The sequence below is a fragment of the Lytechinus pictus genome, chromosome 17 (genome assembly GCF_037042905.1).
Source record: "Lytechinus pictus isolate F3 Inbred chromosome 17, Lp3.0, whole genome shotgun sequence".
Taxonomy (NCBI): domain Eukaryota; kingdom Metazoa; phylum Echinodermata; class Echinoidea; order Temnopleuroida; family Toxopneustidae; genus Lytechinus; species Lytechinus pictus.
In genome coordinates, this window is record NC_087261.1 from 12,526,962 (window position 1) to 12,543,354 (window position 16,393).

General features: G+C 36.3%; 1 protein-coding gene across 1 annotated transcript; it reads right to left on the reverse strand.

Annotated features, from left to right (window-relative positions):
* Window positions 1-1,457: 1,457 nt before the first annotated feature.
* Window positions 1,458-16,181, reverse strand: LOC129280650 (ornithine decarboxylase-like). Its single transcript, XM_064112219.1, has 5 exons — window positions 15,848-16,181; window positions 8,228-8,256; window positions 7,327-7,423; window positions 5,369-5,445; window positions 1,458-1,864 (listed from the first exon to the last, which is right to left on the reverse strand). The coding sequence occupies exons 1-5, from the start codon at window positions 16,179-16,181 to the stop codon at window positions 1,655-1,657; spliced, it is 747 nt and encodes a 248-aa protein (XP_063968289.1). The 3' UTR covers window positions 1,458-1,654.
* Between the last annotated feature and the right edge of the window lie 212 nt (window positions 16,182-16,393).

The following is a 16,393-nucleotide window of genomic DNA, read 5'->3' on the forward strand; positions in this document are numbered from 1 at the left end:
GAGTTGCCAAAGCTGTTGTACATGTACAATTTCACACATTTGTATACTTTCTCCCATACGTGTACTCAGTGGCGTACCTAGGATTTTCCACAGGGGGGGCAAAACCGTCCGCCAAAAAATTTGACAAGCAAAAAAAAAAAAAAAAAAAAAAAAAAGGTCTTCGATCACAAATAAAGGATTTCGTACCAGAAAAAAATTGACAAGCAAAAAAAAAAAAAAAAAAAAAAAAAAAAAAAGGTCTTCAAGCTCGTCAGGGGGGCATTGAAGGTCTTAAAGCTCGTCAGGGGGGCAAAAAAGGTTTTTCAAGCCCGTCAGGGGGGGCAAAGATACGTTTTTGCATGGGTTGTGACTCGTCAGGGGGGGGGGGCAGAGTGCCCCCCCTGCCCCCCCCCCCCCCCCGTAGGTACGCTAGTGCGTGTACTGTATCAAAGCAATAGCTTTGATCCAGATAAGGCATGGCGGCTTGTCATTGTTCAAAACCCACCTACTCCCGACAAAGAAAATTATAATTGGTATAGTGTCGAAAATTGTCTATCTGACGGTCAATCGGATCGGGGTCGGCCTAGCCACTAACCCGTCTCTGTGGTCTAGTGGTTAAGGCACCGGCGTTCAAAGCTGGGGGCCCGGGTTCGATTCCCGGCAGAGACATTTTTTCGGCATTACCAATTTTTCCAAAGGGCAGATAGCTCTGGGGATCTTTGATTTAAGCTACGCCTACCATTTTTCTCTTCATCCATTTCTTTCACAATATATATATATACATATATAATATATACTGAATTTCATTGACATATGATCCCGGCATTGTAATTCAAACAGCTAATCTATATACAGGTCATGTGAGTGGGATAGGCCTGCTTGTAAATTTAAAAAGTAAACTTGAGTATGAATACGAACACTAATTATGAATGAATTGCTATAGATTGCTTTATAAACATCCGAACACATTTATCACCATTATTTATTATCAGCATCTGTACGGTACTAAATCAACTTGTTTAGTACACTTGATAAACCCTTAAAAAAATCTCACACAAAAAAACCGTTAAAAAATATTCTGAAGAATTAGCGTACATTGTAGGCTAATTGGAAAGTCCTCCTTTGACGTAGGTATACAGTCAGATAAAAGAAAATACATTTTTTAAAGAAAAAAATCGGGATCGGGGACCCTCGATGTAATACCCCATCATGGATTAGCAATGAGAAAACGGATGACGTCATTTCCCATGAGTCCCTGAAAATAATTACTATAATTATTCCATTACCACCATTCCTCGTCAATATTCATCCAGTTTTGTTGAAATTTACATGAACTTTCTTGATTGATTTGAACTCTTGTCAATTAACAAGTGCAAATAATACTTAGATGTAAGGCATTTCTTTTAACAGATTAAAATGATGTCATCTTGCCAGCAGATTTCTGAAACCACCAGTAAGACCAAGAGAAGATCTGTCAATAAATGTTTATCAGTTTATTGTCCTCCTTATTTTACAAATCTGCCTTGTCATGGCCGTAATCATGGTGGTAGTTAGTATAACAGCATATGGCAGGTATATTAAATGGTGGTAATTCGAAACAAACAAAAAGGAATTTTCCTTTTCAAAATGAAAACTAAGAAGCAAGTTTGAAAAAAAAAACCTGAAAGAAGTGCACCTAAATGTGATAACGTAACATCTTTTGTCGATCTAACCTCGCATTTTGAAAGACTTCCTTTATTTTGACGAGCTCGTCCTCGTTGTCGAACGTCATGAGTCGGACATCGTTCTCCTTGGCGAACATGAGGTGTGATTTGGCTTTGCATGGGTGTGCATATATGATCCTATTAGGCTGAACGCCTAGATCAAGCACCTGCTGTAACTCCGCCTGGAAGGGGGGGGGGTTAAAAAATGAAGGTAACATTTTGGAAAGAAAGAGAGAGGGAGAGAGAGAGAGAGAAGAAGAAGAAGGGGGGGGGGGAGAAATAGAAAGAGTGAAAAGTCAGTGATTGTAGGACTTGTATTTTTTCTCACTGACACTCTAAGAAGCCTCAATATCAATTATTTGATGATCATAATAATAATCATAACAATACTAATTACAATAATACTTAATAATAATACCTATACTACTACTACTACTACTACTACTACTACTACTACTACTACTACTACTACTACTACTACTTCTATTACTTCTATCCTAATGATAATGATAATGAAAGCAATGATAACAACAATAACAAAATACATAATAAAAATAGTAATAATAATAGTTATTATAAGAATACTTAATGATAAGAACAATAATTTAAATAATAATGATAATAATAACAATAATAATGGTACACACTTAAAATGTTGGGCAACATACTGTCCACTGTATTGCGTTATGTATGTTGGCAAAAATTTATATATTCTGAGCAATTATTATCCAATTGAGCAAATCTGTTACCCAATTATCAGTTTTTATCACCAAATTTGGGCAGATTTTAACTTATAGTTGTGTGGACAGTATGTTGTCCAGGGTTGGTTAAAAGTTGGGCATTTTTTTGCCCAACTATTTTAAGAGTGTAATAATAATAACAATTGTGATAATATGGATAATAAATGATAATGATGATCAAGATGAAGATTATTTTAACAAACATGACAATAACAGTAGAGATAATATCGATAATAACAAAATGATGATATATATTATATTAGTTATATTGATAATAGAAGTGCTCTCTAAAAATATTGGGTAAAAGTGCTCTATGAGGGTAACTATGTGTCCAAGCAACATTGGGCATTTCTTTTAGGCATTTTTATTTTTCCAGTGTGATGAAAATTTTGCCCATTCAAAAGTAATTTCTGCTTCTTTTTTTTTATACCTTACTGGGCAATATGCTTCCCACATTTGGGTAAAATACAGCCCAAAATTGATTGGACACATATTTACCCTCGTGGTGGTAAACATTTTACCCTAAAGGGATGGTATCTTAATTCTTTTTTATTTCATTCATTCCACATGTCATGCATGTACTGGTGAATATGTAGGCCTTCCTCGCGATGTCATCAATAATGATGATGCGGTAAAATAATAAAAACATAAAAAGAGTAAAGACAGACAAGCAAATAGATGTATGATCTTCATGAAAAATGATAAGTACCCGCATGGTGATAAACAGTAAAACACAGCCCATACGATTATAGAGATCATTTTCAACAATATGCATGTATAGTAATGTTCCTGTTCCACAGGGGCCGTGGAACCTGGTTGAAAGTGCTTTATCCCTAATTATCCCTCCTTTCACATGGCAATGGTGTCCAAAAACGTAAAAATTGCCATCAAAATGTGATTTCATGCATGTTGAGCCTCCTCCTGTTTTCAAATTCTGTATTTAAACGAACATCAAACTGGTATAAAGGGAAAGACAGTCTGACGAAAAGTTTATTAAAAAATAGCAGAAAATATAATGAACAACATTGGTGAACGTTTGAGGAAAAATCCATTAAAGATTTAGAAAGCTACTTGATTTTTAAGATTTGATTTGTGACGTCATATACGAGCAGCTGCCCTATTTTGTTGTGTAACATAAAATGAATAAATTATTTTTTAAATGGCTCGTGATGACTTTTTTTCAGGAGCGGATTTGAATGAATTTGTCTGTTGGTATACTAAAGATACAATAAAACCCATTTAATTTACGATACATGGGAGGTTGCTCGCATATGACGTCACAAATAAAAAATATAAATTGAATAACTTAAAAAAAAAATCTTTGATAGAATTTCCTCAAACCTTTACCAGTATTTTTTCTGCTATTTTTACAATAATCTCTTTTTTTGTCAGGGTGCATTTACACTTTAATGTCATTACATTAATTTCTATCCGTTTTAATGTCATTAGATTTTATATGTCTGTCTGTATTACATACAAATTATTCATCGGACCCTCAGTTATAGAAGCTTGCTTTTATGTAGGTCCCATCATATTTCTTTGACTTACACGTAAATCAATAACTGATTAATCATGTTGCTTATATATTTTCCAATTGTCTATAATTTTATATTTTGTATTATCGTTGTTGCTTTCTTTTAACGTGAAACAAAATGTCAAACGAGAAACATAAACATAAATAAAATGAAATGAAAAGAAATAATAGTCGTTCCATGGGATTTGTTCAGTACGAGAGAATGGAAATAGCATTTGAATAGGGAAAAACTTTTAACAACATTTTCTAGTCTCAAAGAAAATAAATAAATTTTCTGAGAGAATTACTAAACTATATTGCATGTAAGTAATATTCTACACAGTAAAAACGTTGTATAAAAATTATGCAATGCTGTTCACTATATGAATCTCACAGTAATTCTTAAACAGTTCAAACACGTGTTTAATTTCTTGAACAACAAAGTTTGATTCTAAGTATTGAACTCTCAATAATTCAAGCAACTACTGTAAGATTCATATAGTAAACATGGTAAATAGCGTTGTATGAAATTTCATACAGTATTTTACTGTGTAAATAGAAGGTTAAAATCAATAATATTCAATAGATCGTGTTTGGTTAATTAACAGAGCAGTGGCAACAAAATTACAAGTTTTCTTATATTGCTGAGACCGGAGTCAACCAATGATCAACCAGTTATCATCCAGATTTATGGGCGTGGGGTGACGCATATTTTCAGGTTTATTGCGAAAATCATAAATCGTAATGAGGCCAAGTGTTCGTCTTAGATCGGGGTAAGTATCGGTTAACGCTTTGATTGTTTAATCGTGGTATTAGTGACATTATTTCCCGCTTACAAGTAAATAATTATTTTTTAGTAATTGTCTTTTATCATAGCAAACATCAGTTGTCATAGAGGAAAGAATTATATTAACATATTAAAAAAAAGAAATAGAAAGGAAAATTAAACGAAGAATACGTCAATTTCAAATGTTGAAACATTTCCATGAAATGAAATATTAGCATGACAAGGATGCACAGATCATAAGAAGAGAAATGAAATATATACCAAGATTATGAATATTCGAGCTATTTGACAACTGCTTCTGTCAGAAGAATAAGTATTAAAAGTGAATGACCCACCGAATGTTATATACATGTACACTGTAGCTGAAATATTCACGATGATAGCACACACAAACACACGCACACATATATTTATTTATTTATTCATGTTTTTTTTTTAATAAAAGCAGGGTAGTCCCATTCAAGCCAGATGCCTGCTTTACATATATATATATATAATGTTGGCTGGGCAGGGGCTTCGATCCCTGAAATTGAAAGATGTGATGAAGAAATGGAATACCAACACATCCCAGTGTTTTCTCGTAGCAACACAACAATCCCAAATGAATAGAGAATGAACACACATATTTATTACCGTTCATGCCTACCTTGCTCGCACAATCAAAACCAGCTCCAAGTATAGCTAACATTTCTAGTAATCTTCTGTTGGAGTTGCATTTAACAGCTGAAAGAAACGTTTTAACGTACACAATAAGTTATAGAGTATAGAAGTGATGACATCACAATGTTTTTTTTTTTGCATTTGAGCATTTTTTATAACATATTTCGAAAGATCATGATGAAATACCTCCACAAATCAAATTTGTTGGGAATCGGTCCATGGGAGCCTTAGATATTTATTTATTTTATTTATTACGTCTTATTTTACCAGGGTAACTCTGTCAGTGGTACAAACACTGTTATACTTAGAGGCCCTGGAATACAATAACAAAAAATACATTAGAAAACAATTACAGAACATGCACATAACACCTATTGTCATCTACATTTAGTTCAGTGGAGTGGAATCAGCAACCACATGGTGTCAGGCACGTGAAATTGTTTATTGGTATACTAAAATTGGTTTGAAATATAGATATGTAAGATATATTTTACTGTATCAGGTGAGTTAGTCATTTACTAAAGGAATTTCATGAGGGGCGTTACCTAGTTTTGGGTCACTTTCCAGAATCTTTCAGTAAATGTGTGTTTAGAGGGTGCCTGCCTTACATCATGCGGTAAACGATTCCACTCCACTGCACCAACATGGGAAAAAGCTTGTTTGCCAGAATTTTTCCTTGCTTTTGGTATCAAAAGTCCATCAGTTATTGCAGCTCTGGTTCTGTAACCATGAATAGAATTCGCTTTGTCAAATAAATTGGTCAGGTGTTTTGGTGCCTGTCCATTTATAGCGTTGTATACCAGCTTACATCTTTGCCTTTTCCACCGATTTTCAATTGATGTCCAGTTCAACTGACTCAAAACATAATCTGTGGAAGTACGTGTACCAACTCCAAGGACAATTCGTGGCATTCTTTTATGTTGTTTCACAAGCGACTCTTTGGTCGCAATTGCACAGTTTGACCAAGCAGTGCTGGAGTAGTCGAACAATGGCAATACAAGAGCATTTGCTAGCATCTTGATACTATCTAGTGGTAAAAATTGTTTCAATCTTCTCAATAGAGCTAATCTAGGTCCAATTTTTTTTACTAACATGTTGTAAGTGATCCTTCCAATTTAGGGCAGGATCTAAGATTACACCTAAGTATTTGTAGCTGTCTACTTGCAGTACTACATGATTGTCCAAATGTAATGAAAGGGGTCTGTTCGTACTTGCTAATTTCTGGGGTGTTCCAAAAATCATAAATTGTGTCTTAGTGGGGTTTAACCTTAGTCCATTATTATTAACCCAGTTACTGATGTGTTTCAAATCTTTATTAAGTACAGTTTCGAGATCTTCAATTTTCTTTGCACTGTAAAAGATAATAGTATCGTCAGCGTACATCATCACAATACTTTTTTAGGTAACTTTAGGAAGGTCGTTCACCATAATCGAGAATAGGAGGGGTCCGAGTATTGATCCCTGCGGTACCCAAGTTACTTTAGTACCCCATGTGGACTCGGCATCCCTTACAATTGTTCTCTGTTTGCGATTGGCTAGGTAGTTAGTAAACCAGGTAAGCTCAGTGCCTCGTATTCCGTATTTAGATAATTTTTGCATCAGAAGTTCATGGTCTACGGAATCGAAGGCCTTGCGAAAGTCTAAAAAAAACCATGACCTCATGAATACATAATTAGCCCCATTGAAATCAATGTATCATTGGCCTGGTTTTAACATTTGTAAGGAAACAGGCCAATAATACATGTACATTGACTTTTATTGGGCTGATTATGTATTTATGAGATCATATCTTGGGGTCTCAGGGACCGATTCTAACAAAATTTTACTTGTAGAGGTATTTCATCAAGATCTTTCGAAATATGTTATCAAAAACATAATAATATTAACGTAATAACTTTGGTCGGACTGGAGGCAGTAATTTTCGTCGGTGTGGCTCAGACTTACCATAGAATGGTTGCACATTTGGAAACTCCTGCTTCCATAGGTGGTGCTTCTTCTCCACATCCTTCAGATCTAAGACAAAGAAAGGGTCTTCGTCATCCTGAGATCAAACAGAAAGATCATTTATGGAACATTGCAGATGTCTAGTAAGAGGAATTGAGAGAGAGAGAGGGGTAGAGGGGGGGGGGGGGAGTGGGGGAAGCTAAAATTTTAGAGATTTGAGGGGGGTGTCAATGAATGCGTGGTCTTTGTTCACATCATTCAGGGCTTAAAAAATGCACAAAATCTGCTTTCAAAAAGTGAATACTATATTACACCGACAAACACACTTTCCTTTAGCCTACATATTTCAACGATCAAATAATGCGAGCGCGAAGCGCAAGCTGAACATTTTTTTACATTCCGACCTAAATACTGAGCATTCTAAGCACCTTTTAAAATCATGAACAGCATAGGGGTATGACTATACACTTGATGTAAGCGCGAGCCGAAACGAAATTCGACATCTCATGTTTTGTAAATCAGGAAAAGGAAGGATAATTGGATAAATGGATAATATTCCTACATTAATAATTTGATAATCTGATCTGAAACTAGAACAAGATTCGTATCTAGATAAACATGCGTGCGTGTGTTTAGATTCAGACCTAGAATCTGGACATTCTAATTACATTCTTAATTATAATATCAATAATAAGAGCGCGAAGCGCGAGCTAAAAATGTTTGATTTTCAGATCTAAAAAAAATTAATTTAAGCGCAATTACGAATTGGATATGGATCACGCTTAATAAATGATGCGAGTGCGAAGTGCAAGTTGATATTTTTATCATTACATATATTTTGAGTTGCGACCGGGACATTTTAAGGACATTTTTGTCTTCATATGACTATGATCTTACTAACCGAGAGATGAAACTTGTCGATATTCCATTCTGAAAAAACGGACAATGATTATTAGGAAATCATGAAAATATTACTATCTTACTTATATACTAAGAAGCCCAAATGAGGGAGCGAGATTGATATTAAGGTCAGAAAAACTGGACATTTTGTAATCATGAATAGGATGCATGTGTTAATATATTTTTAACAAAAATAATGCGAGCGCAAATTGCGAGCAGAAAATTCTGATAAACTGTCATGAAAGAGGAATTTAAAATAATTCGTTACAATTGATATAGGTATACATAACTCCCCAATCAAAATGCAAGCGCGCAGCTTTAGCTGATACTATTCACAATCAGACCAGCCTAACAAGGGATATTAAAAAAAAAAATATGGAATACACAAAGAGAATATTTACTTGACAAATCAAATAATGCTAGTGCGCAGCGCGAGCGAAAAATTTTGATATTTAGACCATAAAATATAGTCATTTTACAGAAAACTATAAAATCTATTTGTAAATCAAACAAATTGAAAACTCAATGTCCGAGAAATGTTTTGTTTATTAACTTCAAAACTTGATATTTTAAGTTCAATATAAGTCTATTGAGCAAGTTATGTATCTCATAGATTAGGCAATGCGAGCAAAAAGCGTGAGCGAAAATTTAACATAGTGACATGAAATTCCCCCCACCCCATATTATTTTATTCACTCGTCTTTTTCCTCTTATTTTTCCTCTTCATTTTCTCTTCTCTTCTCTTTTCCCTTCTTTTTCTTTTTCCTCTCTTTTCATTTTTTTCTTTTTGCTCGTTCCAAGAAGTGGGGGGGGGGGGCATTTGATATCAAAAGAAAATCCTATATAGTCTTTGTAGTCGAAAAATGTTTAAAAATAGCGTACTTTCATGACAAATTATTTTATTCTCGCCTGCTCCCATATCGGATTTAATAACCAAATCAAGGTTTCTTGAAAAAACCGCACCCCAAACCCCAAATAACACCCCTAAATTCATAAAAACATATATGAACGAAAATTTTCTTGGAGTATTCGCAAGTTGTCCGAAAATTATCCTGATTGCCCTAGTCCTTGAATTTACCACTCCTGACGTTGTCCTAAATGTCTCCGGTTCTGTCCTAATACGATCTGCATGCTGTCCGCGCCGAACGCCGACAAATTTATTTAGATAATCTTGTCCCAGGACAGTCCCATGAATGTCGTAGGACAAAACGCGGACAGCCCTGGTCGTGTCCTAGGACAAGATCATTTGCATAATCTTTTACGGAATTTGGTTGCGGACAGCATGCCGAAATGACAAAAGTTGCTTCCGCAACCCTTCCTGGTCTTGTCCGCGCCCTAGTGGAAAACTGTCATTTCGGCATGCTGTCCGCAACCAAATTCCGTAAAAGATTATGCAAATGATCTTGTCCTAGGACACGACCAGGACTGTCTGCGTATTGTCGTAGGACGGTCCTAGGACTGTCCTGGGACAAGATTATCTAAATAAATTTACCGCCGTTCGGCGCGGACAGCATGCAGATCGTATTAGGACAGAACCGGAGACATTTAGGACAACGTCACGAGTGGTAAATTCAAGGACGAGGACAATAAGAATAATTTTCGGACAAATTGCGAATACTCCAAGAAAAGTATCGTGTTCTTTTTTTTTTAAATTTAGGGGTGTTATTTGGGGTTTGGGGTGCGTTTTTTTTTTAAGAAACATTAATTTTGTTATTAAATCCGATTTAGGAGCAGGCGAGAATGAAGTAATTCGTCATGAAAGTACGCTATCTAAAAAATAATTTCGACTACAAAGACTATATAGGATTTTCTTTTATTTCAAATCAGATTGCATACATTGATGGAAATCCCAGGGGGACAGGCAAATGCTTCCCCTCACTTTTTGGAAAGGGGGGGGGGGGCATTTGATATCAAATGCCCGCCCCCCCTCACTTTTTGGAACGAACAAACAAGAAAAAATGGAAAGAGAGGAAAAGGAAGAGAAAAGAGAATAGAAAATGAAAAGGGAAAATAAGAGGAGTAAGACGAGTGAATAAAATAAGATGAGGGGGGGGGGGGGATTTCATGTCACTATTTTAAATTTTTGCTCGCTTTGTGCTCGCATTGCCTAATCTATGAGATACATAACTTGCTCAATAGGCTTATATTGAGCTTAAAATGTTTGATTTACAAATATATTTTATAGTTTTCTGTAAATGACTATATTTTATGGTCTAAATATCAACATTTTCCGCTCGCACTGCGCACTAGCATTATTTAAGGACGTTCCACAGTTAAAATGAAGTCCATGTCAGTTTCACCAAATTTTGCAGAGAGTTACTTTGGTATCTATAAATTATGAAAATGCAAAAAATAATATAGGTTCATGTGCTTATTTTTTTTATACGGGTCTTCAAAGTCGCCGTATTTGAATGATATGAAATGTTGCGCAATCAAGAGAATTATGCCTCTCTTAGACCTCACGAATTCACCAAATGAGTTTAAGTCATCTTTACTCAGTGGATAACGCATCAAACTTCATCAAACTTTCAGAATATGTAACTTAGTAGATACCAAAGTAAGAAAAAGTCTTTTAATTGGTAAAACTATATCTATTTGGAGTCAGCAGCGCCCTCAATTGGCAAAAATGGTGCAAAAACTCGGAAAAAACAAATCTTCAAAGACGTGAATCTATTCAAAAATTTAAAAAAGTATTTTGTAAGCTGCACTTTTTTCAAAATCCATGTCATTTTCATCAAATTCTGCTAAATTGTAGAGGAATGCATATCAAAGGTGTAGGGAAGTTAAAAATATGGGGTCTATGAGCTCGTTTTTTAACTATGAGAGTCCAAAGTGATGCGAGTTGGCTTGAAAATCGCCTAAAATGCGCCGAAAACGTGCAAAAGTCTAATAATACCGTCTAAAATGCGAATGGTTCCGTAGTTCGCTCCCAAACATTCAAAATCCATGTCATTTTCATCATACTCTCTAAATTTGTAGAGGAATATATTCTAAAGCCGTTAAAATATTAAAAATATAGGGTCCATGTGCTCGTTTTTAAACTATCAGTGTCCAAAGTGTTGCGAGTTGGCTTGAAAATATTGACATCCACCTAAAATGCGCCGAAAACGTGCAAAAGTCTAGTAATAGTACCGTCTAAAATGCGAATAGTTCCTTAGTTTTGCTCCCAAACATTAGAAATCTATGTCATTTTCATCATACTCTCTAGATTTACAGAAGAATATATTCTGATGACGTTAAAATATTAAAAACATGGGGTCCATGTGCTCGTTTTTAAGCTATTAGTGTCTAAACTGTTGCGAGTTGGCTTGAAGCAGCCCAAAATGCGCCGAAAACAAGTAAAAGTCTGATAATACCGTCCAAAATGTCTAAAATACGAATGGTTCCGTAGTTCTGCTCCCAAACATTCAAAATCCATGTCATTTTCATCATACTCTCTAGATTTGTAGAGGAATATATTCTGAAGACGTTGAAATATTAAAAATAATTATGAGGTCCATGTGCTCGTTTTTAAACTATCAGTGTCCAAAATGTTGCGAGTCGGCTTGAAACAGCCCAAAATGCGCCGAAAACAAGTAAAAGTCTGATGATACCGTCCAAAATGTCTAACATACGAATGGTTCCGTAGTTCTGCTCCCAAACATTCAAAATCCATGTCATTTTCATCATACTCTCTAGATTTGTAGAAGATTATATTCTGAAGAAGTTAAGACATTTAAATTATGGGGTCCATGTGCTCGTTTTCAAATTATCAGTGTCCAAAATATTGCGAGTTGGCTTGAAACAGCCCAAAATGCGTTGAAAACAAGCAAAAGTCTGTTGATATACCGTCTAAAATGCGAGTAGTTCCGCAGTCTTGCTCCCAAACATTGAAAATCCATGTCATTTTCATCATACTTTGCACAAAGATACTTTAGCACCTGAATATTCCAAATATACAAAAATTAACATGGGTCCATGTGCTTGATTTTTTGCTATAGAGCTTCAAAGTTAAGGGAGCTTGTCAAAAGTCCATGCACCGTTCTATACCGTCTTTACTGCATCCGGGTTTTCGCTTCGGCTTTCCTGCCCAACGTTCCCTTCTCTTCAAAGGAACGGCCGCCATCAAAGGCCCATTGATGCCACCGTTCTTTTGTTCGTCTTTCCTGCAAGTCTTAATTTCTGTCGAAATATCGAAGAATCTATTCTAAATAGCTCCCTCTACGACCAAAACAAATGCGTGCCTTCATATTGACTGTCGGATCGGAGAGTTCGGGTCACTGTTCTGAACTGTGGTTCGCATCTATCATGTCTGTAATGGAAGTTCGGGTGCATTTATAAAGCCACGGTAGCTTAATAAAAAATCACGCACGTTTCATAAATCGTTATGGATCTTTCGAATTTGCTGCAATAACCATGAAAACCTCTTTTTTTTTTGCAATTGGAAGAAAGTCAATTCATGATGTTTTAGGTGGGAAAATAAGATTTCGCACATTTTCGTTTCGTAGGCCCAAGCCATTCGTAGAATTCACGTCAATTTGTAATGTTCATTATAACTCGCATCTGAAACAAATGTCGGGAGCCCCCCCCCCCCAAACAAAAACAAACAAAAAAAAAGACAGAAGGAAATAGAATGATAAAATAAATATGACCGGAACAGCTTGACACTATTACGCATAGATATATCAAAGATTTATTAGAAACTGTTGTTAATAGTTTGTTCAATTTTTGGACGGGCAACCATTTCCCCAGGATAATTTCTTTATCTCCTTGTTTTAAAGAAGCGGGACCAAAAGGGAAGGTGAAAAGATGAAGAAGAAAACTAACAAGTCATAGGGAAAGAAAAGGAAGGGGAAACAGAGAGAAATAGGAAAATAATATTGGGATGGAAGAAGAGGAAGGGTCAACAAAAATAGGAAGGAAAACAGTTGAAAGAGAAAAAAAAGGAAATTTGAGAGGGGAAGAAATTTAGGATCGAGAATCAACGGGAGAGGGGGGACAAAATAATATTGAAATGGATAGAGACAGAAAATAAGGGGAAAGAAGTAGAGAGAGCTGGTGGACGATGGGGGAGAAATAAAGGGGGGAAGGGAGAGAGTGAAAGGGGAACAGAGGGAAATTAGACATGGAGTGGCCATGCTGAAACGGTTCTTTATTCATTCAGCTAACAAGAAGAGAATGAAGAAAAATGAAGCCTAAAAGCTCGGATTTAAATTGGCCGCAACTTTAATCTGATTGCGAACCCCTTCTAGCAATATTTCATGAAAAGATATACAGAGCAAAATAAGTGAATAAAAAAGGAAAATGAGTCAAAGGAAATTGAGAGAAGAAAAAAAAATAACTATACTAAGATTTAAGAAAAACATGAGAAAGAGAAAGAGAAAATCGTGTACCGAAGAAATATAGTTATCGAATTGCTAATGTAGGAACCTAAAGCACTTATACCACATCAGTAATTATCAGGATAGGAAAGATAACAAAAGCAACATGATTATAGGGGTTGAAGCGGGCTCCTATTTGCGGCGACGGAAAAAATGGATTAAAGATTCAAAGATAAAAGGAAGAAGAATTAATGCAAGGAAACATGACAAGGGGAAGGGATAAAGAAATGAGGAGGTAAAACGATTAATAAGAAATACAAGTGACAAAAATGGAGTGGGAGAATTGCAAACAGGAAACCCTCTTACATCTGCAGATCGCTTCCCTAGCTCTGTCATTGCCCATGAGTTCTTGGACCTATGATAATTACCCGTTCCGCCCGATTGGAATGACTGTGGGGGAACCAACCCGTCGATTTAATTTAACATGAATCAGAAGACCATGCCGTAGCCAGTGGCGTAACAGGCGGGGGGGGGGGGGGCAGGGGGGGGCAAGTTGCCCCCTCCCCCCTGGCGGATTTCACCGGGAAAATAAAAGAAAAACGGGAAAAAGAAAAAAGGGAGGTAGAAAGAAAGGGGAAGGAAAGGAGGAAAAGGAAAGGGAAAGGGAAAAGAAAACGAAGAAAAAAACATTTTTAATGGAAAAGGAAGGAAAGCGGGAAAATGTACGAAAGAAGAACATTTGAGAAAGAACAAATCATTCCGAACTAGGCCGATGTAATGCAAAAGCACGGTGGGAAATAAATGAAAAGATGACAAAATGGTAACAATAGCGGGAAACGAAGGTAAAATTTAATTAATAAAAAGCTTAATTGGAAAACGAAGAAAAAGGACAAGAAAAAAAAACGACCGGGCTACCGATAATTGAAATTAAAGAGCGGAAAAAAGATGGACTGCATACAACATTTATTAAAATAGCGGCAATCTGCGAGGTTTAAATGACTTTGATATCAAGAAGTTTCGGGGGCTCCGCCCCGGACCCCAACCGCTCAGCACTGTGTATGGAAGGATGGGGCCATGACTCCCAAAAGTTCTATAAATAAGAACAAAAAACGGAGGAAAGAAAAGCAAAGGAAAAGTGTAGGATATGATTTTATTTACTGAATTTACTTCATTTCTCTATTATAAGTATTATCTTCGTTAGCATTTCTATCATTTCCTTATAATTTTATCTTCATAAATCGATGAGGTGGGAGGAGGAGAAGAATTACGAAGGACGAGCAGACGTACATGTAGAATGGGGGAGCAGTAAAAAGGGATGAGAATAATAATGATGAGGAAGGATACGAAGAGGAAAATGGAAGATAAAGAAAAAGGAGATGCAAGAAGAACACGAAAAGAGAGAATGAGGACAAGAAGAAAATGAAAAAGAAGAATAACGAAGGAAAAGCAGTAGGAGACGTATAAGGGCAGGTGGGCAGAAGAACAAGAAGAAGAGAGGAGACGTAGAAAAGGGAGGGGAAGGAAAATGAAGGAGCAACAGAAAAGGATGAGGTGGAGAAAAAGAATAATGAAAGACGACAAAGGATATGAAGAAGACAAAAGGAGAAGGAGCAAGAAAATTAGATGAAGGGGGCGAAGGATGGGAAGAATAAGGTGGAAAAGAATAACGACGGAGAAACAGAAGAAAAAGAAGAGGGGGGGGGGGGAGAAGAAAAGAGACTAATGGGCAAGAGCAGGAGAAAAGGATGATCAATAATTGAATCAAGAAATTTACGAGTCTTTTCATGTCATTTGAGAGCAATAACCTTCATTTTTTTTATTACAGCCCAGGTGGGGAAAAAATCCACCCCAACAAAAAAGTTGATTTGAATAAAATGAGAAAATCAAACAAACACTGAAAATTTCAGCAAAATATGATGTAAAATCAGAAAGTTATGACATTCTTAATTTTCACTAGGGATGCTGCACTCCTGCAGCCTGAAGATGGTCATATCTATAAAAAAAATATAAAAAAACAGAATAAAATTTACAGAACTGTTGAAAATTTCATTATAATCAGATGACAAATAACAAAGTTATTGAACTTTATAAAGATTAGCATTATTAGCTTTATGAGTGATTTCTCCAACAATGACCATCTTCTGTGTACAATTCTGAAGTATAGAAGAAAGTAATTGAGCCCAACCCTGATTTTTTTTTTTTTTTTTTGTGAAAATGGATTTTATTCTACTAGGCTACTGTGCTGTGGAATTTCCTTAACTTAGGCTTAAGGTATGTAAGGGTTGAACTAGCTAACTTAGAACCTAGGCTGTACTCCTTACCAAGTTGAGGGAAACGATCTTTGAGTCCAGGGACGGAAGCAAACAAATGGTCTCTTATCTGCTGAAGGCTGACGCCACAGTTGCCGGTTGTCAAATGACGACGGCGATGTGCATCAAAGCCGTTGCTTTCGACAAAAGCCCTCGCCGTGTCAATCACTGTCGGGAACACCAGATCCACGCTGGGGCGTCCATACCGTTTGTGGCACGTGTGTTTCCGTACTGGTCGTGGCCTCTCTGCATGTAGCAGGGGTTGTTCGATGTCAGAGTCTCCATCATCTCGAGCTCCCAACAGCCAATGAAGGTCATATTCTTGATCACCAAGTCCATCAACCATCTTTGCAAAAGCAAACACCAAAGTGGCTTATCCTTGTATTTCGAACGTAGCGTATATAGACAAATTATAATGTTGATTCGATATGATACTCGTACTATTGAAAACAAACGGAATGAATACCGGTACGTACAGAAAAGCACTCGTAATTATACTGCGTGCAGCATGTGCGCGCGTGCGTGGATGACGTATCGATCGCGACATACACATACCGC

What these genes read in the sequence shown, in the direction of transcription:
- LOC129280650 (XM_064112219.1), bottom strand. Translation starts at nt 16,181, where the DNA reads ATGGTTGATGGACTTGGTGATCAAGAATATGACCTTCATTGGCTGTTG. An exon ending in AAATGTGCAACCATTCTATG is followed by an intron (nt 5,446 to 7,326) that starts GTAAGTCTGAGC and finishes CGTTTCTTTCAG; the next exon opens with CTGTTAAATGCAACTCCAAC. An exon ending in GTTTTGATTGTGCGAGCAAG is followed by an intron (nt 1,865 to 5,368) that starts GTAGGCATGAAC and finishes CCCCCCTTCCAG; the next exon opens with GCGGAGTTACAGCAGGTGCT.